Source organism: Antedon mediterranea, chromosome 10 (assembly GCF_964355755.1).
Source record: "Antedon mediterranea chromosome 10, ecAntMedi1.1, whole genome shotgun sequence".
NCBI classification, from domain to species: Eukaryota; Metazoa; Echinodermata; class Crinoidea; order Comatulida; family Antedonidae; genus Antedon; species Antedon mediterranea.
The window spans coordinates 15820360-15845851 of NC_092679.1; the positions used below are offsets into that span (position 1 = coordinate 15820360).

General features: G+C 33.2%; 3 protein-coding genes across 8 annotated transcripts in view; 1 reads left to right on the forward strand and 2 right to left on the reverse strand.

Annotated features, from left to right (window-relative positions):
* Positions 1–1338: 1338 nt before the first annotated feature.
* Positions 1339–3396, forward strand: LOC140061281 (sphingomyelinase C-like). The gene is made up of 3 exons (XM_072107789.1): positions 1339–1414; positions 1770–1814; positions 2097–3396. The coding sequence occupies exons 1-3, from the start codon at positions 1339–1341 to the stop codon at positions 3287–3289; spliced, it is 1314 nt and encodes a 437-aa protein (XP_071963890.1). The 3' UTR covers positions 3290–3396.
* Positions 3397–3964: 568 nt separating this feature from the next.
* Positions 3965–21077, reverse strand: LOC140061282 (uncharacterized). Its single transcript, XM_072107790.1, has 14 exons — positions 20983–21077; positions 18833–19215; positions 18214–18444; positions 17625–17728; positions 16628–16907; positions 16182–16384; positions 13607–15129; positions 13292–13419; positions 7501–13130; positions 7063–7311; positions 6690–6866; positions 6345–6515; positions 5160–6038; positions 3965–4825 (listed from the first exon to the last, which is right to left on the reverse strand). Exons 2-14 carry the CDS (start codon positions 19185–19187, stop codon positions 4649–4651), a joined length of 10107 nt encoding a protein of 3368 aa, XP_071963891.1. The 5' UTR covers positions 19188–19215; positions 20983–21077; the 3' UTR covers positions 3965–4648.
* Positions 21078–22305: 1228 nt separating this feature from the next.
* Positions 22306–25492, reverse strand: part of LOC140060149 (signal-induced proliferation-associated 1-like protein 2) — a 99441-nt gene continuing 96254 nt past the window's right edge. For all 6 annotated transcript variants that reach the window (XM_072106241.1, XM_072106240.1, XM_072106239.1 and 3 more), the window contains one exon: positions 22306–25384. In XM_072106241.1, the coding sequence (XP_071962342.1) occupies positions 25241–25384 (144 nt within the window). In that variant the 3' untranslated portion in view covers positions 22306–25240. The remainder of the gene's footprint in view (positions 25385–25492) is intronic.

Here is a 25492-nt window from a genome sequence, read left to right on the forward strand (position 1 = left end):
TACACTCTCAGTTCCTTTTCCATTCTTTCATTGCCGAAGCATAAATGTACCATCTATACCATTGGAAGAGATTAGTGGAACGAAATTAAAATAACTTTGTCGAGTACCATGTGCATGTTGCTTCTCAGCCTTGATAAGATTATTACTAAGACATGATGCTTTTTGTGGACATTTTTCAATTTAATTTTAGTCACCCTATCGTCAACACACATAGCCCTAAGCTATCTAGTACCTTTTTTCCTACGATAAATCTCACCATTGCATAATCTCCAGTTTATTTACTCCGTCAAGGAGGAATATGTAGTCGATCATACTTTGTTTGTATGTATGTCGTATGTTTGTTTGTTAGCACGATAGCGCCTACAACTTTCAAGTTATCAATCTGAATTTGTTCGTGTAGATAAGCATATACCATGCCTATTAAAATTCAAGAAAATTGGTGTATTAACAATTTCAAAATTACAAATCACAAATTATAACCCTTGCCTCTTGTCCAAAAATGATTTTTTTTTTTGGACAAATAGTTCTCGAAAAATGCAATTTCAGTTTACTTGTTACATTAAGACTGCTCACCGGCTTTTGAAAGTATTATTTTTTTTATTACAAGTAGTTTTAAAAAACCTATTTCTTTTCAAATTTACCCGTTTGCTTGCTGTTCTGTTAGTCAACTGAAACTATTGAAAGGCTGGTTACATAACCATTACACCAAATTCACATACACATGGCTGTAGTGTAATTAGCCTAATCGCACACAGCATTAAGAAACAAAAAAACTATATATATTTTTTCGGTAAAATCTTATGTAGGAGAATTTTACTGGTTTATTTTTTAGGCGTTCTAGGTATGCACTCTCGGAAAGTCGTTCTAGTTTTGTAGTGCTTTTGGTGTTACAGTGTACCATGAACCCGCATAGTCAAAGTGTTTTGAATGAGGGCATACCAAATAATTTTTCTTTCCTTCTCTCGAAGAAAAGTTGCTTGTCTATAGAGAAATTTAAGTTTACCATCAATATAACAAATACTATGGTTTAATAATATCTTTCACCTGAGAGAGTTTCATTAAGTGATACTCCTCACCATTGTGAGATTATTGGACAAAGTAATTAAATAACTAATTTTCATTATATCCCACAACACAAACATCTTACGCATTAGCAGTACATAAGGATAAGATGTTAATGTGTGACAAATAATCATCGGGGCCTATCAATTATTGATACAAAATTTGACAGATTCGATCAGAGTCCAATCGCCCGACACACACATCAAACAAAAAGCAGCTACCGAATACATCACACCCTTTAAATAACTTTGAACTGTAAGTACGTAAAGTAACAACATGGCATCTTCTCTGGTCGTACGATTATCTCTTAGTTTAATAATTGCTGTGATCATCTCAGGTAGCGTTTCACAAGGTACGAGTCCAATTAATTTATCATTTTTAGAATATCCATAAGAGTTCAACTGAGTTAGGGACGAGAAAAAAACCTACCATTGGTCGGTAGAAACTAGTAGCACTGATAAACTCAATAGTAAAGTGTATTTGCTGCTGCTGTACACCTCCATATCATCTATGCCGTGTTGGCTGCTGAGGATGACACTCTTTAATGCCCATCACCAAGGTACAGATTTAATTGTAAAAACATGGGTACCAGCAACCACTGGTTGTCTGATAATGAAGTTGATACGAGCCAAGTTGTCTTAATCGTTAGTTTCATTTGTTAGGAAGCAATCTTTAATGTATTTTTTCACTTCTTTTTTCTACTTCAGATTGCGAAGAATCGTCTGTAGGAGACAGACCAAGTGTTTGGGTCGGTAAGTGCAGTTCCACTTACGTGCCAGTATATCTTATAATGTACCGTTGATTATCATCGAGTTCAATGTTGTTTGTTCTTTATTTTCCACATACAAAATATAAATTATACACAAGTAAAATATAAGTGTGTAGACGGAGATCCTTTTCTAATGTTTAGAAGGATTCTGCAAAGACTTACTGTATGTTTACGGTACAGTATTGAGTGTAGTAGAGAAAAGGCCACAAAGAGAAGAATTGGAGTCCAATCTACATTTAAATCTAATTGTTTAATACCATTTCAGATGTAGAATGTAATCGAACCGAAACATCTGTGTGTGACCAATTTGGACTTGAATACATCTGTTTCAACGACAACCAATGCAAGACAAATGGTACAAAAAGAGTCATGTGTGCGTCACCAGAAGCAATTCCACTCGTACCAGTCAAGGACGTAAATGAGATCAGAGTTATCAGTTACAACGTATGGGAACTACGCTATCTGTACTACCAGAGTGGTCAGAGAGAAAGAACATGTCGGATTGTGCGACAGCTGATTAGCATGCATCCAGAAGTCGATGTCATTTGTTTTAATGAAGTATTTATGGGAGGATGTTTTTCTAACAGCAGTCTTACGATTCGAGACATTTTGACCCAATATGGATTTGTATACTACACTGAAACCGTTGGTACGCCGACAACAATTTTGAAACCAGAAAACGGTGGAGTTTTTATAGTATCCCGTTGGCCGATTATCAGAAAAGCACAACATGTTTACGACAATGCAGCATATTCCACGACTGATTTCTTATCTGGGAAAGGGGCAATGTATGTAGAAATTGAAAAGACTGTCAAAAATATCTCCAGGCGATATCATGTATTAGGAACACATTTACAGGCTCAGGAGAGGTTTGAAACACAGTCGGTGCGTGTAGCACAGGCTAAGGAAATGTACATGTTCAAAAGGCGCCAAAGTATTCCAGCAGACGAACCGGTGATGTATGTTGGAGATCTCAACTGTGATTGGGTAGATACACAAAACCACGCGGAGGATGTCATCAATACATTGCACTCATCTGAACCAGAAAGAATAGGTGAACTCAATTATACGTACGACAGATCATTAAATGACGTGTTTCCCGGAACACCGATAGAAGATAAGACGTCGCAGTGGCTCGATTACGCCTTGTACAGTAACGAGCATCTGCTACCAGATTCCTCCAGTGTTCAGGTCATTCGACCGCTGGCGCAACCATTCGAAATCTGTAGTGTCTCGCTCTTTCCTGGTTATCGCTTTCCGGATGAACAAAGATGTCGAAGAACACGAGTCATGTCGGATCTATCAGATCATTTTCCAGTTCTTGGACATTTTATCTTTCCCGTCGTGTTAGAGGAAACAACAGATGAACCGAACAATGGTGTTCAATTCAGAGTTTGTAAAACAATACTGGTGGTGACACTTGTGTTCGCAGCAATTTTAAAATTCTTGCAATACTAATCTATACGCTTTAATGTCGATTATAAAAACATCTTAATGGCAACAAAGAAAGATTGACGTTTGAAACAATCTAAAGCTCTGTCTACACTATCAAACTTTTTGTGACAAATGTGATGTGCCCATATATGGACACGAGGACGTCACGTCATTACCATATTTGGGCACATAACACTTTAATTTGATAGTGTAGACAAAGTTTAAAAAATGGATAGATAAATTATAAATACATTTATCGTACATTCAAGTATCTATAAAATATATTTTTTAGATCCATGGTTAAAATATTCGCTCAATGTAATTTCCAAATATTTAGAAACATGTATTAAAGAAGTGTTTAAAATGCAGTTAACATTGTTTTGAATAATCTTTAGAAAGTTGAATGTGTTTACAGTGTTTAAATTGAAGTTATGAATAAAACCAGGATGAAGGGAAGAACTTTGACGGAAATGTTTTCAGAAAAGGTGAACTTGAAATATGTTCTCAACAACTCAGCAATGAGATAGATAAAAGTGGTTGAACCGAATATGATTAAAAGAAGAAATAAATCATCTCCAAATGGTGCATTCATCACTAAAGAATAAACAAAATTATACTTTTGCAGTTTTGTTTAATGGGAAAATTAATCATTACAAACATTGAAACAATGGATGTACAAAAAAACACGTTTTAAATTTCACAAATAACATTGCAACATGTCAAAAGATATAAGCCAGGGTCAAAGGTAAATTACCAATATAAAAACTACACATCTTTATACAACTGTACATATAAAACAAGTGTACATATAAAGTGGAAATTAAATGTCTACAAAAATTCAATAAAAGTGAAAGTGCATTTAAAGTAAAAGTAATCTGTAAAACAAAATCACTGTATTCATGTTTTTAATGGTCTAAGATACAGTACTGTAAAATAATTATCCACATCTAAAAATCAACGAAAAGGTGAACAACAATACAAACTGAACTGTTTATTAGTAAATTCGTTTGATTACAATTCCAAACTATAGTAATGTATTTATCATAAATTAAAAGGTAAAACATAAAAGCTGGTGCAAAAAAAAAAACAACCAAAATTATTATTGTTAATGTAAGATTTATAACAGAAATTATAAACCATATTCCCAATAATACTGCAAATCTAACACAAATTCAATTGAATATGTGTAATCGCAATTAAAAAGCATTGCTTTCACTCATTACCAATTATTTTCAATTAATTACATCAGGGAATAGTGAAATTTCACTCTTGCCTGCTTACATCAACAATTTAAGTCAACAATCTAAATCTGAATTATATAAAAAGGTGCAATTAAAAATGTTATCTACATGGAATTTTGTATTTACAAACTATGAAACGTCGTTATTGAATTTTGCAGTTTTCCTCGTTCATTTCCGCAACAGGTTCTTCCGATGCGATTTCAGGTGTGTTGGTAAAGTTCAATGACCTTTGTGGTGGTGCGCTTACTCCTTTCCTGGTTGCTAGTGATTTTAATTCTTTCTTTGGACTGTTAGTTATGGTTGATAGTGCTTCCGGTGCCTGTGAACAAATACAACAAATGATCATTTCACTAATAGTATATATAGAAAGAAATAAACACTTCACCATGCACATAAACCACTCACCAAAAGATGAGGCTTTTTAAATGCATCACACACACATGGCATAACAAAAATTGGAACACGTGTACAGTAGTATACAAGAATTGAAGGTAAGGGAAGCATCATATCCAGGAAGCACTGACTTCACTATAAAAACAGTGCAAGTAACTTTTACTAAGAAATATTTTTTTCTTATAACCACAGTTAAAGTGACCAAAGGGAGATGCAGCAGAAATTACAAATACGGACAAAATATTATCAAGGGTTCTTACCTGTCTAATCATCGAAGCCCTGCTTCGTGTAATTCTCTTGGTCTCCGTAGGCTCTAACTGGTCTTTTATCATCCCAACATTACTCTTGTTACCAACCACGCCTCCTCTAGTTTTCTTTGCTGGTAGACGAGATCGGCGTACTGGTTTCAAAATTGGCATGGGTTCATCATCAGCACTATCCAACTGATTGCGAGAGGATTCAGCGGCATCGATTGCAGACCTCTTGCATGATGAATCTTCATCAGAACTGTCCTTTTTACGTTTGTTAACTGTTGGTTTCTGTACAGGTTTGACGGGAGATACCTCTTTTTTAGTTTCAGAAATCTTTACCCGTCTACTTCTGGTTACCTTTGGCAATATTTCTTCTGATTCTTTCTTTGCAACATCTGCAATTTTTGTTTCTCTTAGTTTCGGTAAACTGTTTACTGATCCCTTTTCTAATTTCTCAATATGCTTTTGTAATTTGTTAATATCTTCTCCAAGGCGTCTTGCATTGTTGACAGACAACTGCAGCTTTCCTTGTAAAGATGCCTTATCCTTGTTCAATTCTTCTATCTCCTTCTTTTGTTTTTGCACAAGTTTTTCAACCTCTTCTAATTTACCATCATTATTTGTTTTGTCATTCTCTTTTTTATTTTCTAATAGGCTGACTTGATTGCATAATCGTTCTGTCTCGGTTTTCTCGTCAACAAGTTCTGCTCTAAGCTTGGAAACAGTTCCCTCAAGCTTTTCAAGCTCACGTCTTTGTTTTGTGTTAGGTGAACCATCTGCTACAGCAATCTTTAACTTCCGAGACACTAACTTCAAATCTTGATTAGCTTTATCTAATGTTAACTTTGACTGTTCAAACTCACTTTTCAGATCTCCTATTTCATTTGTCTATATGAACAAAATAATTATAATAATATTATAACTACACACACTTTTCAATTCAGATAAATCTTTAAAATCTTAATACCATTTTAAAAACTAACAAAAGAAAACAAAATACATCCTAAATTTCAAAGTTATCATGGTGAAGAGGACTTGATAAAAACAATTTTAGGTGTGACATGTGGGTCCATGTTGTCTTTTTCTAGGTTTTGATCTTTGACCTTTTCTTTCTGATAAATTAACTATATACACATTTGACTAGAATTTTTTTGTATTGGAATTGGTAATTGAATTAAACAAGTAATGTCTTACCAGACTAGAGTTTGTCTTCTGTAGACTAACAATCTGTTCATTGGCCTCCTTAAGATCTGATGTCTGCTGTAACATTTCTAATTTGGAAGTTTCCTCAGCAACCAACTGCTTTTCATTCTTTTCCAATTGAACATTCCATTTTTCCTCTAAGGTACCAATCTCTGATTTCAGCTAAAGTAGATTTAAAAAGTAAATGATTGTTCAAAATAAATATTGATAGCTAATTAATTACTGTCAAGAAGATCTCATAATGTCCATTGTTTTCATATTCTGTCACATAAATGATTATACCCTGTCATTATTTTTACTATTATTATCAAGCATTAGTAAATTCAAATGACAAACCTTATCTGTAGCATTCTGTAATACTTGATCAGCTTTCTTTTCATCATCTGCCATTTTCTTTTCCAATGTTTCAATCTGTAACTTATGAGATAATTTCTCATCATCAAATTCTTTCTCAAGATGTTTTAAGTTGTTTTCCAATTCTTGCATCTCTTGTTCTTTCAACCCAACAAGCACCTAAACAACAATTGGCATAAGTCAGTTTACAATGCAAAAAAATGGAAACATGCTTAGAAAACAAATAGTAATTTTGAATTAGTATTACTGTATACAAAGAATAACACGTACAATTCAATTTTAAAATGTTATTGACAAGTAAAGATTAGATGGATATGATTTGATATAAAATAGATCTAATTAGATATTACAGTACCTTCTGGGCTTCCAACGCTTCTAAACTTTCTGCCATTTTGAATTCAGCAAGTTGTAAGGCTTTGTTCAAGCTCTCTAATTCACTCTTCGATTCCATATTCAGGGCTTCTATCGATTTCTCGAGTTGATCGTTCTCTTCTTCAAAGGTGGATTTCTGTGACTTTAATGATTGAATTTCTGATTCTAAATCAGTTTGAATGACTTCCAACTCAAGAACACAATCTTCAACAGTTTTTAACTTTAGCGCCACCTGAATAAAAAACAGTAGTAGTTTTACATATTTAGCAAAATTAGTCAATTGCATTTGTTAGGATGACAATGGAAAGATAATTCAAGAACTGGTCTATCGTATACTGTAGGAAGAACTAGACAGAAAAGTGAAACAATTCAGCAACGAAAGTCAGTGAATAGAGAAAATTTACAAAGGATGAAGCATTACCTGTTCATAAGAGACTGCATCTGCTTCCATTTCTGCAATCTTTAACTGGCACTCTGATTTATCACCCTTCAATTGGTGAATTTCATTTTCTAATTTCTCAACATTCTCCTGCAAAAGATTTAATTGCTTTTGCTCTGTTATTTCTACTTCTGCTTCAAGTTCTCTTACTCTTTCTTCTAACGAATCTATTTTTGATTTCATAATTCCTTCATCTTCCAATAGTTTTTGATTATTACTTTCAAGCGCTTTCTTGAGATCCTTTAGATTTTCAACTTCTTCCAAAGCAGTTAGAGCCTTGTAATCTAATTCTTCTTTTGCCATAATAACCGATTCATAATCTTCAGTAAGCTGTTCTAGACGATCATTGAAAACATCTCGTTCTTTTTCAATTATCTCTAATTTTGACTGAATAACTTCTTTATCTGTTAAAGCATTTTCATAGATGTTTCGATTTTCAATTGTAAGACTTTTAACTTCATTCTGTAATCTATCATTTTCTTTAGTTGTTTCATTTAGATGCGCCTCGTTCTTTTTTAATTTACTATCATTAATTTCTGCATCTGCAGTCAATTTAGTAATGTGTTGTTCAAGTTCTACTCGTGCCTCCTTCATTTCCTTCTCAGCTATCATCATGGATTCAATATGATCATGTTTTTCTTGCTGAAGTTCTTCAATTCTTTTACAGGCAACACTTAATTTCTCTCTTAGCTCAGACATTTCAGTTTCTAATGATACAATTTTCATTTCACCATCTTTCACAATAGATGTACTATCCAAACTCTTGTTTTCAAAATCAGCTTTCAGTTCCTTTATAATGCGTTCAAGATCATTTGTTCTGTCTTTTTCTTTACTCCAACCATCATTAGTTTCTTCTAATAGATTTTCCATATCTCTAACCTTTTGTATTTCAGTTTCTAAACTGAGTTGATGTTTCTCTTCTAAAGCAACAGTCTGACTTTCTGCAGTGCTGATCTTGGTTGCCAATGATTGTTCTAACTCTTTGTATTTATGATTTAATTCTGTGATGGCGTTTTCTGAATAGCCTGTCTCTCTTGATAGACTTTCTTTTAACTTCTCGATCTCCACTTCTAACAATGCTTTTTCATTTTCATGCTTTTTAACCATTTCTTGTAACTGACAGATTTCATGGATGTATGCTTCTAATTTTGCAATACTTTCTTCTTCTAATTTTGTATTTGCTGTTGTAAGTTTTTCAACTTGTTCTTGTATAGATTTCAACTCTTCTTCTTTTTCGACCAGGTTTAGCTTTCTTTGTTTTACATTCTCATTCAGACTTTCATTAGTGCATCTTTCTTCATCAATATTTTGTATCAGTTTTTCTTTTTCATCATTCAATAAGCTTTCTCTTGATTGTAAGGACTCAATCTGCAATTCTAGTCCTACAATTTGATGTTTAAAATGTTCTTCAGACTCCGTTAGTCTTTTTTGTACCACATTTAATTCTACAGTACCATCTGAAATTACTTTTTTCAAAGAGACAATTTCTGAATTCAACTCTTCTTTTTCATTACAAGAAGATTCATATTTATCTTCTAGCTCTTTCTTGATGTCATTCATAATGTTAAGCTCTTCGATAGCCGTTTTAGCTCTATAATCCAACTCTTCTTTTTCCATAATAAGTTCTTCATAATCGTGGGTCACCTTTTCCAAATTATCCTTTAAACTATCTCGTTCTTTCTCCATTTCCTCAAATTTAGACTGTAGAATCTCTTTATCGGTAAGAGCAGTTTCAGACACGGTCTTGTTTTCAGACACTAGTGTTACAACTTCAGTATCTAATTTATCTTTTTCTCTTACAGTCTCTTCTAGTTGGTGTTCTTTCTCTGCAAGCTTGTTCGACATCAATTCTAAATCAGTATTCAGTTTTAGAATATTTTGTTCAAGCTCTGCCCGTGTCTGCTTCATTTCTTTATCAGCTTTCATCATGCCATCAATTTGATCATGGTTTTCTTGTTGGAGATCTTCAATCTTTTGACAAGCAGTATGCAACTTATCACTTAGATCTACCACTTTAGTTTCCTGTGATAATAACTTGTTTTCATTATCTTCAATGATTGAATCATACTCTGAAATCTTACTCTTTAGTTCAGATATCATTTGTTGTGAACTACTTTCTAGTTTATTTGCTCTGTCTTTTTCCCTATTCAAACATTCTTTTGCTTCCTCTAATCGGCATTCAGCATCTTTCAACTTCAATACTTCTGCCTCCAACATATCCTGGTACTCTTCTTGTGAAAGGTTTATCTGCCGTTGTAGTTTGGAAATTTCGGTTTTCAATGCTGTCTCCATATTAGCAAAACGTGACAGTTCATCTGATTTGATTTCAGCAACAGACATTTTTTCAAGTGATAAATTAGATGACAGATCTTCAATTGTCTGCTCAAGCTCTTCAATCTTGCATTTTTGTTCACTGATAACTAATTCATTTTCCTCAGAGTTCTGCTTCAGTTTTTTACTTCCCAATTCGATCTCTGCTTCATAGCTTTCAATTGTTGTTTCTAGGCTGTTAATTTTATCTGAATAGGAGTTTGCTTGTAACTCTTTATCTTCGATGACTGCTTTTAATCGTTTCTCTAATTCCGCAGTATGATCCTTGACTATTTCCAAAGCACCTTTTAATTTATCCATAGCTTCAATGTGCTCAGTCTTCATTACCGACATAGACTCTTGAAGAGAATTTTTTTGAAGACCAACAGACTGAACTTCACTGCTAATGGATAAGATGGAACCAACATATTGCTTTTCTTTCATAGCCAATTCAGTTTGTAAATCAGAAACTAAAGCTTTCAGGGAACTCATTTCTGAACAATTTAGTTGATTATTTTCCACGAGTGATTGATATTTATGTTCAATTTCATCTTTGACAGTTATTAGATCTTGCAAAGAACTGTTTGCCGTTTTAAGCTGAAACTCTAGTTCTTCTTTAGCCTTCAAATTAAGATCATTTTGAGCTCTCAGGCTTTCTAGTTTAGCATTTAACACATCCTTTTCTGTCTCTATATTCTCTAGTTGAGTTTGTAGAGAATCCTTTTCAATTCTTTCTATGTCGGCATCCTTCATATGTCCTGCCAACTTCTCTTTAAGTGTCTCAGTTTCCTGATTATGGTTTTCTTTGATGATGAACAAATCATTCTTCAGACTATTTAAATTGCATTTCTCTTTATCATACAGGTCATCCACCATCTCTTTGTCATTTTTAAGCTCACTAAGTTCCAGTTCCAATGAATGTGCTTCACATTCAATCTTTACCAAGCTGTCTTTGAGACCCCGTTCTGTATCTCTCATGATCACCATATCTTTCTCCTGGTCAGTAAGATTTTCTTTAAGCTCTTCAATATAATATTCTTTTTCTACTATCTTTTCTTCTAAGCATTTAATTTCCTTGTCCATAGACTTTGCCATTGTATCAAGTTTTAATTCAGCATTGGAAATGATATCTTCTTTTTCAATGATCGAAGACTTCTGTGCCTGCAATGTAACCTCTAGTTTTCCGACCTTTTCCAATAAAGCATCAGAGTCAACTACTTTGTCTTCTAAATCCATTTGCACTAGTTCCAGATGGCTTTGTAACTGTTCTTTATTCTCCTTCAAACTATTTATGTGTTGTTGGAGATGAGAAACCTCTTCTACTTTAGCATTTACTAAATCAGTTGTTTTTTCCAATTTATCTTCTAGACTGCAGATAAGTTGAGTGGCATCTTCATGTTGTGTTGTTATTTGCATTACTTTTCCTTCCCAGCTTTTATTGATTTCTGAAAATTCTATTTCATTTTGTTGGATAATTTTATCTTTGGCTTCTAATGCTTCAGTCATGTGTTTGTTCTTTTCCTGGAGAGCTTCAATTGTATCATTTGTATCTTCCATGTCCATTTGTAAAACATTAAGTGATCCTTGTAATGATTGCTTCTCATTAGTAAGAGTATCCTTTTCAGAATTTACTTGTTCTATTTCACTGTTTTTAACCTGCAGCATATCTGTGGCCTTTACCAGTTTGGTTGTCAAGGAAGAAATTTCTTCCTGAAGCTTCATATTTTCTTCAGTTAATTCTTGTATTTTCTTTTCAGCACTTGATTTACAAACATCAATGTCATCAAGCATTTTCCGAAGTTCAGCATCTTTTTGGTTTAACAATTGTACAGATTCTTCCTTGTTCTTGTCTAATGTTTCTGTTGTCTGTTCTAGTTCTTTTCTTGTAGAATTCAGAGAGTCGGAGGCAACATTAAGTTGTAGCTGTATATTTTCAACTTCGTCTTTAAGTGTTTGGATTTCCTGGTTAGTTTCATTAATTAAGTTAATCTTTGTTTCAAGTGTATTAGAAACTTCCAATTTTTCATTTTCGGAAGATGCAAGTTTCTTGACAGACTCTTCTAATGCTGATTGCAAATTCTCTAGGTCCTCTTCTGAATTTTCTACTTTAAATTTCAAATTAACAAGTTCAGACTCTTTTTCCTGGATAATTGCTTCACTTTGACAGACTTTTTCAAAAAGGCTTGCCTTTTCTTGTTCAAATTCACTGGCGTCTGCTTTCAACTTAATAGAAATATCATCAAGACTCTTTTCATAGGCTTCAATGTCACTCTTCAGTGACTGTATTTCTTTATCTTTTGACAATATATTGTCTGTACCTTGCATCAATTGCTCTTCAATTGTCTTTACTTCATTCTTCAAACTTTCACTCTCTGTTTCTTTTTCCGTCAAGCTTGCTTTTATGGTTTCTAAATTTATGATGGACTGTTCCAAGTTAGACTTTAATTTGAGGACTTCTTTTTCTTTATCACTAATTACGGATTTCAGCTGTTCAAAATCTTGAATGAATGAATCTTTTTGTGTTTTTAAATCTGAAACATTTCTTTCATTCATGGAAGATGCATCATCGATTTGCTGTTGAAGGGTAAGAATCTCTTCAGATTGTTTCTCTACCTCTATCGTTTTTGCACAAACTATTTCTTCTAGTCCAGCAACCTTATCTTTTAGATTTTCATTGTCTTGACAAGTGATTTTCGTTACAGTTTCCAAATTCTGTAAATCCTCACCAACTTTCCTAAGCTCTTCTGATGCTTCAGTGATTTCCTTGCCTAACAACTGAATTCTTGATTCTTTTTCTTCAATTACACTATTGTTTTGTTGTTTGACTTCCTTCAGTTTTTCAGTTAGACCCTCCACTTCTTTCTGGGCTGTTAAAAGGTAATCTTGCATTTGCTTAACTTCCATATTCTTTATCTCAAAATCTTCCTGTTTACTTTCTATATCTTTTTTTGCTGCAGCAAGCTTCTCAGTTATTTCTTCATTTTGTAATTTAACAGACATGTGTTCTTTGGTTATTTCATCTAATAACTCTGTTGCTTTTACTTCTCCCTGAACTGCTGATAGAGCATCAGCTTTAAGAATAGAGATTTCTTCAGTCAGGTTGATTATTTGCTGATCTTTCTGAAGAATAACTGCTGAAGTATGCTCAATATTGGACAGTGCCTCTTCTAACTGCTGTTTAATATCTAAAGTTGAATCTTTATGGGCTTGGAATTCTTCAGAAAGTTTTTCCAGAACTTCATTTGACTTCTTCTCTGCTTCAAAAAGTTCAGCTTCTCTTTTCTTTTCGGCTGACAGCAGTTCTGAAATAAAACAATTAATCAATTGATGTGCAAAACTGTAGTTCATTTGAATTTTTATATTTAATGGAATTAAATGTAGAGGCAAAGCTCACACAAACCGTTTTCAAATATGGCAAGTCTGTAAAAAAATCAATTTAATTAACTATGATATCTTAACTTACCTTGTATGTACTGTTCAAGTTTGTGATTGCTTTCTTTTTCTGTTGCAAGATTATCATCTGCCTTTTGAAGCTCATCTTCTTTTTGTAAAAGCGCATTTTTAAGATCTGCACATTCCTCCACTGCAGCACTAGAAATAATAAATGATTATTACAGTAACCATGCAGTAACTAAGTTACAAAACCAATATGCTGTAATTCAATATTTATTACATTTTAATACATATATGTACAACCGAGAGACTGTTTATATTTGTGTTAATTGTTGTTTGATTTTTTTATAATTGGTATACACAGTACATATTGATATATTGTTACCTTTTATTCTTGGTAACATCCTGAAGTTCTGTTGTCGCAATCTCCAATCTATCCCGCAGGTGTTGGGACTCTGATGATATAACCTGTAAGCTATCTGTCAAGTCCCTCACTTCTGCTCCTTTTGCATCTGCAAGCTGACACAGTTTTTTGTGCTGTGATTCCAGAGCTGAGATTTCAGACACATGCAGCGCAATTGTTGCCTTCAGTGGCTCGACACTAGCAACAAGATTTGCTTCTTGTTTCTGTAAAGAACAGACCTTTAAAGATTCCTTTTCCAATGATGATGCAAGTTCTGCCATCTTGTTGTCACTAACTTCCAACATTTGTTTATATTTCTTTTTTTCTTCTTTTTCCGTATCTACCATTTTCAATGTCTCTTCACATTGTTGCTTCAAAGATGCTTCTTGTTTCTGTAACATATTTGCTCTTTCAATTTCTGTAGCAACAGAATCTTTAAGCTGTAAAACTTTATTCTCATAATCTTCAACCTGGTTCTGATATTCTTTTAGCTTTTCTTTCTCTTTCTTAAGTGTAACTAACAAATCTTGATGTTCTTGCTTAATTTGACACTCTTCCTTCCTCAAGTTTAAAATAGTTTTTGTCATTTCTGATGATGACTCTTGTAGGTCGGCAAGTTTATTTTCTTTTTCTTCTACTTTACTTTCTAATTTGTTAACCATCTCTTTTTCTTTCTTTACTGTATTTAACATATCTTGATGGGTCTGTTTTAAAGATGTTATTTCTTCATGCAGTGACCGGCTATCCTTCTCTCGCTTTTGTGTTTCCTCTTTTAAAACTTCTTTTTCAATTGTTGCAGTTTCAAACTTTACAGTAAGCTCTCCAACTTCACGTTCATGTTTCTTTGAGAGATTTTCAGCAGACGATAACTTTTTCTGGAGATCAGCACATTGAATTTTCACATTTTCAAGCATGTTGCTTAATTCTTTTACTTTCCCTTCATATTTCACTTCCATTGATTCCATAGCAGTTTCCTTTTCTGATTGTTTTCTTCGTAAGTCATTGGAAATTCCTTCAGTCCGAGAAAGATCCTGTTTCAGTTTTTTCATCTGATCTTCGAAGTTGGTTAATTTGAATGTACTCTGTTCAAGCTTGGAAACTAACATATCCTTCTCTTTAGAAAGGTCTGATATCTTCTTGTTTAACTGACTTTCTGTTGTTTCGTTAGACCTCATTGTTTGCTCTGCTGCATTAATCTTCGATTTTAGATCATTAACTTCATGGTCAGTCTTGCTACTCTTGGCTTGGAGTCTCTCAAGCTGGCTCTGGTAAGTGTTACGATCATTTGTCAAGTGGTTGATCTCTTGTTGCATCTTGTTCTTGATATCATTCAATTGCTTCTCAAGTAAAGAGTTAGCCTGCACTTGCTCAGATATCTCATGTTTATGCGATTTTTCTTTTTCTTTCAGCTTATGGTCCAAAGATTGTCGAACAGCTTCTGCGTTGTGGCGCTGACATTCTAATTCTTGTCCAATCTGTTTAATCTTCTTCTCAGCTTCTGCAAGCTAGAAATAAAAGTAATCCCTTAATACATAACTGACACATAGCGACTGTGGTCAAACATTGTTATATGAGAAATAAAAAAGAGATTTAATCAAAGCTCGTGTTTTCGCAGCCATAACCAAATTATCAGATAATTAATAATCCCTTCAGGTCAAGGGTTCAAAATGATCATAGTAGTATTTATAATAACAAGGCAAACAGCCGTTAAGTCACGTGCTACAATGCATAGTGATACCGGACCGACAGACAAACAGACCGACAGACAAACCGACCGACAGACAGACGAACCGACCGACATAGTGAACTATACTGACCGAAATTACTGAACATGTTTAAAAATGTTGAAATGTTTAAAAACATTTATATTTTTTTAATTTACGTGCGTAGCCTGTCACTTTTGACGTGCTCGTATAACGTAATTTCGAGTTGAAAAGTAAGTCAAGTGCGGCAAAAAGAGTGCGCAATAACATTTAACGCGCAGTGCGCGCGCAAAAATCTGCGCACTCATGGCAATTTTGTAAACGCTTAAAATTGCCTGAAACGTACTCTTATTTCATCGAAAATAAATTTTGAAAATTTTAAGCGCGCGTACGCATGCGTTACATGCGCTACGCACGTAATTGTATTGCCATATGATGATTTATGCCCTGAAATTTATGAGTACCAAATTTTATTTAATTGTGATTCATGATTGTTAAGATATGATTACAAACGTGATTTCGTTAAATCGTGCGTAGACCGCGTAATTTTTTATTGCGCACCGTGAAAACATAACCACATCGATTCCTGGCCATAAGGAATATTCTGTGAAAAATTGACTTAGCTAGATTAAACTGATATCAAGATAAGGTCATAAAGCGATAAAACGCATAGTGATACCGGACCGACAGACAGACAGACGGACCGACCAACCGCCCGACATAGTGAACTATAGAGTCGCTTCCACGCGACTAAAAATGTATGTTTGTACAGGAATACATTGCAGAACCCTTGCATAGTGTTGTTATTTATTTGGTGGTATTTCAAAAGAGATTTATATTTATAGAGCAGGTACCTTAGTATTAGCATCCTCAGTTTTTGACTTTTCGGTGTTGCCTTCTTCAACCAGCTTCTTTATCTTTTGCTCTCTTTGAACCATCTCTTTCTTGGAATCTTCCAACTGAATTTGAAGTTCTTGAAGCTGACTTTTAAAATTGTCAATATCTTTGGTCTTTGCCTGCACTTGAAGTTCTAGTTTATGACTAGAAGATTTTAATTCTGAAACAAAATAGATCATTTATAAAATACAGTTAAAATGCCATAAAGCACTTTGATGTTAATTCTATCAATTTAATACAGTTAATGTTTTTGGTGTTTCACTTTGATTGCCTAATCAAAATTATTAAAGTATATAATAGAGCAAGACAAAAATAACTCATATTAATTATTAGTTTATCCACTAACACATTCGAGTGGCTTTCTCAACACAATATAACTGTGAACACAAATTAAGAAACATACCCTCTTTTTCTTTTTCCAGTTTCTCTACAAGGCGTTTCAATTCAGCATCATTTCCACTCGACGTCACTACGGCCTGATCCATTAATCCACCTGGTGTAAACGAAAACAAATTACCTCCCAAAAGGTCAACCACTGGTGCTTTTACCGGTTGCGGGTCAAATGACAACAAGTCAGTTGGCTGTTTCTTTGGAGGCGGTGGATCAAGAGACAGTAGATCCACGATTGGTTCAGCGGTACCAAATGATAGCAGATCATTTGGCCTTGAGTTTGATTTTTCAACCTTAAAAGATATTATTACAAAGTTTAAAAATTTTAAATATATACGATATAAATAAAATTCAAATTGCATGCTTTATGTTCAAATATCATCTCCAGGAACTTCCCATCCCTATAAACAACTTGATTGATTTAAACCCTAAAACTGATCGCTTAAAGACATTAAGAAACGCAAATAAGATATATATTCCACACAGTAGACTAGAAATTAATAAAAGATCAATTTTTATTGAAGGACCAACATACTGGAATAAACTCCAGTCTACCCTAGAACAAAATCACATGACCTCACTCCCTATGCTAAAGTACAATATTAAAAAGATGATATTTGAAACATATTGCTAGCTACTATTGCTACTGCAAAATTGGGGTTGTAAACATTTAGCTTAATATCACTTTTTTGTGTTTGTGTTTTTTTTTTCTTTTTCTGTCTCAAAATGTCATTTTTTGTTAATGTAATGCGTTCGTATAATATGTTTTATGTTTATGCTTAGGACTACAAAGACAAGCCACTTTGGCTTCTGTGTATCTTAACCCATAAACTTTGTAAAATATTGAATATTGAATAAATGTTGTTGTATTCCTATAAAAATATAAGACACATTTTAATCTTCAAGACAAAATTAGAGAGAACATTGTGTGTAATGTAATTCTCCAAGAAAGAATGTATAAAACTAGAAGATATTAAAAGACTTTTGGATTTTATAATCATTAATATTACCTTATTTTTGTATGTTTTTATTTCATTCTTTAGCCTTTCATTTTCTGTTTCCATGCTCACAAGTCGTTTGCGTATACTCTTTTCATCATCTTCTGAACAACTCTCTGAAAAAATACAGTTTCACTCTTTAATTGTGTTTATTCCATTACTTTTAATTATTCACCTATTATTTGTGGATTACTTTTACTCTTGTTCAGTTTTTAACAATCAGCAGACTGCCCCAACAGGCTTAAAATAAAAATGTGATTGAAAGAGAAAACCGATTGAATTACAACAAACTAAAAAGGTATGTTTTTAAATGGGTTGTAAAAAACTTTGATTCAAGATGATCGGAAAGACTTTTCCACAGTTTATAAGCTGTCTCTGGCGACTAGGTGGACAAAAAGTACAGATGTACTATTTTACAGGCTGAAGTTCTTCAGTATTTCAAGAAGTCAAAGAACATCTTTTATTCTAGTGAGAAAGCTTGTGTATTCAATGCACAGTAAAACCTGATAAACAAATGTTTCTTGTTTGATAGTTTGTCCAACAATAGTTAATATTTAATTTTGCTGATATTTAAAAAATTGCTGACATCAAAGTAACAAACCTCTAGAAGAAGTACTATAGGACCTTGTACCACCAAGTCTGTCAACTTCATTCTGTAACTTCTTCAGTTGACCTTCAAGAGACCTGTTCTTCTCGGAGTAATTAGTTATCTGGTGTTTTTGCTGTGTGCAATTTTCTTGCAGACGGCTATAATCCGATTGCATACGTTCCAGTTTTGATAAGACATCCAGGTGATCTGCCTGAGCTCTCTCAAGTTCACCTTTGATTTGACCTTGAATATAAAAAAAAATTAATTTAAGTAGAATAAGTCCGTTATCTTTGAAACGAGCCAATGGCATGTGGACAAGTCAATCTACAGCTACTAGGCCAATTACTTGTGAAAATGGGCAACTAAAATCCACCTGGACACACCTAATTTTCACAATACAGAGTAGAACTCAGGGTGTCCTCAGCATTGCAGTCAAGTTAGTCATGGTATTAAAACATATTTTTCCCCTTAATACTGTAGGGTGTCCCAAGAGGGGTTCTACTTTATTGAAAAAAATTCAGAAATCATATGAAAAAATACTCATACTGGATGTGAATATTATAATTTGCATGAAAAAATATCAATGAAAATGTTGTTCAAAATGATTGTGATTAAAAGAAAAACATTTTACCCGTTTTGTGAGTTTCCGAGGTGAGTGAAGATTTCGAATGCGATAACTGCCCTTCAATGCAGGCAATTCGTGTCTCTTTTGAATGCAATTCGTGTTGCAGCTTCTCGCGCTTGTTCTCAAGATCACGGCATTGCTCGAGAAGACTCTGATTTTCACGAGCAAGATTAGTGCTGGTTGACTTTTCTTCTTCAGTCTTCCTCACCTGCTTCTTGTACGCCCCATCTAATGAATCTAACTGGAAGAGCTTTTGTTTATGCTCTTTTTTTAACCTGTCTAAGTTGGATTCAAGCTCCTGTACCTTTTTAAGTGCCTTGTGGGAAAGGCCATCTTTCCATTCATCATCTACCCAACTCATCTTTCCAGTTATTTATTAGTGACAGTATCTTAAAAATAACAATAAAAAAAAGATGAATGATTGGCCTAGGCCATCATGTAAAATGCAAAAAATAATTGAAATTGTTCTGGTTCTTTCAATATTGCACACCACCAGGCACTAATGCAGTTTCGTACCCACCCATTAAAATTACTCAAAATCTTCATCCAACATACTCACAAGATGTCTACAACATCCAGCAAGCATAACATTGTAAAAAATCTATAATTTTTTATTTATAACTATTTTTTATCAATTAATAATTGAGAACCCTTCAGAAATACATCGCCAGATTAGCTTAGCGAAAATCATCGCTAGGCCTGCCGATAAAAGTATGGAGGCCTCACGGGACATTCTATTGATAGAGTAAACGGTTGCGCTATATAGAGGGCGTAGTTACTAATGTTTAAAGAACGCACTACCGGTAAATAATAATTTGCATTATAGTCCGACAAGAGTTTCGTATTTTTAATAAAAGAAATAATAATTATACAATTGTTGTATTAATCATTGTGGGTATCATCATCATGTTATATTTTTAATTTGCTCTTTCATTTTATTAGTAGAAACAGGAAAGAAGATAAATAAGGGACTGCTGACTTTGGAAGATATAAGTATTTACTTACAGACTAAGTTTCCTCTGTTTTAGTTTATTTTACACTATGGTTTATAGGTCAAATAAATAAATGAAATAAAAATTACAGTACTTCGTTCAGTCCTGAGCTACATTAATGTTATAACACAATAAACAATAAACTTATGACAAGTTAATCGTTTTAATAATGTTATCACTGTAACTAGAAACGAATGTTCCCAGTTTATTTGTATAGCATATTATTATTATACACAGTATGATAAATTAACATTTTTTATTCACCTATGAAAGATCTCTTCAAATACATGGAAATAAGAAATGCAACAAAAACAGAAAGATATAATTTATTGAAATAATAAAAACGTAATGAAGCATTTTACATTCAATTACTAATTTACTTCTGCTGACACTGAATACACTATTTCATTTTAGGCTTAAATGACAATAACAGCGTCCTCTATAGATCGCCAAAATTATTGATGTCCTGTGAGGCCTCCGTACTTTTATCGGCAGGCCTAGCGATGATTTTAGCAAAGCTAAGCTGGCAATGGATTTCTGAAGGGTGCTCAATTTTTAATTGATTAAAAATAGTTTAAAATAAAAAATTATCAATTTTTTTCAATTTTGTGCTTGCAGAATGTTGTAAACAATTCGTGAGTAGGTTGAATGAATTGAATCAATTTTGAGTAATTTTAAGGGGTGGGTACAAAACTGCATTAGTGCCCACCACCACACCATCCCGCATCCATGCCTTACTTACAATATTAAAAAGAAATGTTCAATTTAAATTAGGCCTAGCCTAGCTAGCTCCTGGCCTGGGCCTACCTACGTTCAAATTCAGATCTTTTGCCAATTTCATTTGGTGAACTTTTAAAATACGCCCTAGCCTAGCTAAGGCTATGATATGCTTATTAAATTCAGCATCCACGGTGGGTTGGCCTATGCTAGACAATCATAGTTGACTAAGCCTAGATTTAAATCAAGTTAGGCCTACCACCGGTTGGGGCAAGCCTGAGCTGGCCTCTAGCCTAGCCTAGCTAGTCGGGTAGCCTTCCCCTCTCCTCACTCAGCAGTAGCAGCTCGGCCTCTCTCTCTTTCTTTAGTTTTAGCCTAAATTAATGGTGTAGGCCTACTAAGATTTTGCAAACGGTTACCTTACAAAATAAAATATAAGATACTTACTACTATTACTATACTAAAAGGTTACAAATGTCTAGCCTAAGGCTAGAGTTTGTTATCTGTTTTCATACAATTTGAAACCTACTTTCGTCGCGTCCGTTAGAGTGTGGTGGTAGATGAGATGAACTTTAAAATTGCCGCAACGGCCAGTCAGTGACGTGTAGTGAGAACACATTTGATTGGTCGAGGTGTATTGAAGCGTGGTGGTAGAAAAGCCATCAAGTGGAACAGCCAGAAATCAATAAAAACGGTGTATTAAATATCTTCATTACGTAATCAGTTATTTGACGTTCAATTTAATTCATAAACCCATTCTGTTAATATACAACTTTACGATGAGTTTTATTATATGTACATTCAAATATTTTAATTGTTTCTATTATATACTATATTGTCAAATAAATAACTATGTAACTCAAAAGTAAAATTTCATTGAATCTAAGAATGGATTAACTCAAGGGAGGAGCTTTAAAACTATTAAATGAAGCTTTAAAACTATCAAATGATCAACGGTTATCTGGTCTCTCCAGGAGTTAAGTGGTCTGGGCAGACAAGAAAGAATAAAAACTCTCCATTGTGTGGGTCAGGGCTAACCTGCAGCGTTAACTGCCCAAGGGTGTTCAGCTACCAGGTTTATCAAATCTTGCATAAATCTGGACATTATCTGATTAAAATTCCCACCAAATAACACCATACCCACAGAGAAGAGAATGACGAAGGAGAAGAAGATGTGGACTGGATATTTATTATCTCCAATATAGCCCTCTATCAACGAACAGAATATTAGCTTGCAGGAATGTTACGAAAACCAGCAACATAAATTTAAACAGGATCTCACACGTGATAAGATCAAACGAGCCTGTAAAAATCCTCACTCTCCATTCTACCAAGCAAAAGAGACGAGGTAGGAAAATAAAATCCATCCTGCAACGTGTAATAGACAGAAGTGGAGTTGACAGATTGCAGTTCAACAGAGATGGGTTTATCTACAAAACATAACCAGCCTGCTAATGGCAATGATTCGCTGTTGGTCTGGAATGAAATAAAGAAAAAATATATATACGATAGTGGGATGCAGGAATGATATTGTTTTGAACATCAACATGCAGTGTCCGTAAGCGCTAACTGTATACAGTCAATAGCCACCATTTGTGATCTAGTACCACTGTTACCAGAACCAGTAATCATCAATATTTTATGTGATCTAGTACCATGGTTACAAGGACCAGAACCAGTACCAGTAATGATCAATATGTTATTGTTTCAAACTCACTCATAAAAAATAATAGGCTTTGATTAAAAACTTGCTTAATGTTTATGGTTTTTTAATATCTCATATAAAATTAACTTTCATTCGAACAAATAATAGTCTGAATACAAGTTAAACAAAGTGAATAATACAAATACTATATTATAATATAAACAATGTATCCCTTTATGTAAACAACAAAATAACACAATCGCTATAAATAACAACTTAAAACCTCCTTGACAAAGATGGAATATACTTAAAATCAATTATATATGGAGGTGTACCTAAATTCCCAACCTTTTAATTCCAAGGTGTTTTTAAAATAAAAAATCAAATAATAAAAATTGTAAATAAAATAATTTATTCAGCAGTTTTTGTTAAAATATGATTAACGCTCACAATATTTAGATTTAAATTTACAGCCTATATTTAACCTAACTTTGTTTAAAAAAAATGTTTTTCTTCGAATACATTAAAGAAACCTGGAAAACTGGGAACATTTCTTAAAATGTATCTGTACATATTTACAAGTTTATATAAAATATAGCACAATAAGTAAACACTTCAGTGTTCCGCATCTCATCTCTTTTTATCTTTCCAACAACTATTTTTTAAATTTAATTTTTATTTATAAAACGACAGTACTTCAAAATCAAACGTGAACAAAGATTTGATTTATGAAAAAAAATGTAAACAAAACTAAGATAACTGTTTACTATATTGCAGACAGACAACTTACATATCATAGCTTTGTACAATTTATATTTAACACATTTAACTAAAAAATATACATTAACAGCATTCAATAGGTAAGTCTCTACGTTTCAAACATAGTTTACTTTTTAAATTAATTTAATTAAATAACTATTAGTCCATAATAATTAATTTAAATATTTTTTAAATTCTTAATGTATTAAAGTTAGAACTATGGGCTTCTTCTCAACTAAAGGTTTTTTTTATATTAATTTAATGACATTCAACAAGCATAGATATATTTAATAGAAAACATCTATGATGACAACAATTTATATTAGATAACTTTAAACAATACCAAGCATTGTATATATAGATTCAAAAATTTTGGAAGATATTGGAGATGTTAAAATAGGATGAGGTTGTAACAAACAGGGAAGATGGTATATAAGCTCATCCCCAGAGGTGGGGTGATAACCTTAGCCCCAGGGGTGGGGTGATAACCTCAACCCTAGGGGCAGGGTGGAATTAAGGCAACTTAGTCATACCCTTATGGGTGGATGAAGGCAGTATGGAATTAACAGACATATACCATAATATTGTACTACCATCTAATCAAAATCAATTACACAACCAGAATCTACTTTATAATCTATTTAAAAAAATCATAAAATGTTATCACAATCTACAACAAAAATATTTTATACAGTACTTATTATGTACATAACATAAGAATACATGTATTTTTTATTGAGGATTTCAATTTAATTTACTTCTGCTATGAACTAGTATTATTCAGACATTTTCTTTTTCTAAATATTGTTGGGTGTTTAATCACATCTTTAAAATGGCAAACAATTAGTTTGTTGCATATAATGGAAATATAACATTGTTCATGTGAAAAACAATGTACGTCATTGTTTTAGGTAGTATAAAAGGTATGAAAATGACAATTGCACACACAGTACACAATGGAAAAGTTATCATTATAAGATTTGGTATTGCTACTGCAGTATGGAGACCATGGAGAAATAAGTACAGTCAACTCTCCAAATATCAGAAACCCTTGGGCTTAGACACCCTTGGGCCTTAGACACCTTTGGGCTTGGAAACTCTTCGGCTGAACTAATAAGATTTGGGTTTCTAGAAAGCATGTTTTTAATATGAAAACAAATTTGGGAACCTTCTGGAGAGAACATTGAAGAAAAATTTGATTGTGGGGGAGTTTCCGATATTCAGAAAATCCAGCATTGGGAGAGTTGATGGTTTTCTCCAATTCAATATACTACATTTCTAAAGTAACATCCAGATGAAGACAATTCATGGTAAGGATTTAAACATGCAGAAAATAGTTCATCTTTATAAAAACATTAGGATATTAGGAAGACAGGCATAGTCATTATTTGCATTCAAAATAAAATTGAAACCTGATTAAGTTGACATTTTGTGCAAAGTTAAAATATTCTCATCAAACAAAAAGCCTCAAAAAGTAATTCTTGGTTTCAAATGATTACACATTATGTTATGTTATAAGATGAAGGTTTTTATTTAAGTTATTTAAATATATATTAATAAATCACTATGACAATTAAAAATATCTATTGATGATTTGATTTAATTTAAAGTTTTCCATTCTAATCAATTAAGTAACTTTGAAAAATAGTATGGAAACTTTATTTATTTTGCATTATCTATTTTACTGCCAAACTTTACAACATGATATTCTAATTGAAGTAAACTGGATGTATTCGTGTGTAGTGTAACTTGTTGTGGATGCTACAAACACTTTTGATTGATAACAACATCGTGGGTATTACAGAAGAACATCTATTAAAGGGACAGCTTCAGGAGCAAACAAATCGGGATGTACTCCGATTGGGGATTGGCAGAACTGACAGAAATGTACCCTTAATATGAGTGTCCCATATAAGGGGTTCTACTATGTTCCAGAACCTAATTTGACAGGAAGTAGGTTCTGGAGTAAAGCTCTGTCTACAAAAAAAAAGTGTGATGTGCCCAAATATGGTAGTGATATGATATCATCATGTCCATATATGGGCACATCACATAAAGTTTGGTGATGTGGACAAAGCTTTAAACACCTTTCTCAGTATGTGATATACACTGAATCTTTTTTTTTTTCCTACAAATATCATTTTACAATCTGAACTATGTAAAATATGCTTATAGTATTGGTAAACCATTTTGATAGCTTTTTTCCATATCACTTTAAACCTTTCCATTTTGAAAATTATTCTGTTAATTTGTCAATAAATCTGAATAATGGTTCTTGAAAATATCACATTGTCATTGTATTTATTGTCGATCGATCGAGTTGAAGAACCACTCAGTAAATTTTCTCAGCTGCGTTGAAGCGGTTTGAGATTCTTCTTGCAGTCGCATGTTGTCTTGACGTAGCTTTTCAATCTGATCTTCTAAACTCTGCTTCTCACTACGTTCCTGTAAAAATGGCAAAAATAAATGATATAAATACAATGATAATCTCAACTAGATGAAGAATGGTTTATCTAGTGATGACTATGGTTCTAAGATATGAATGCTTTGACT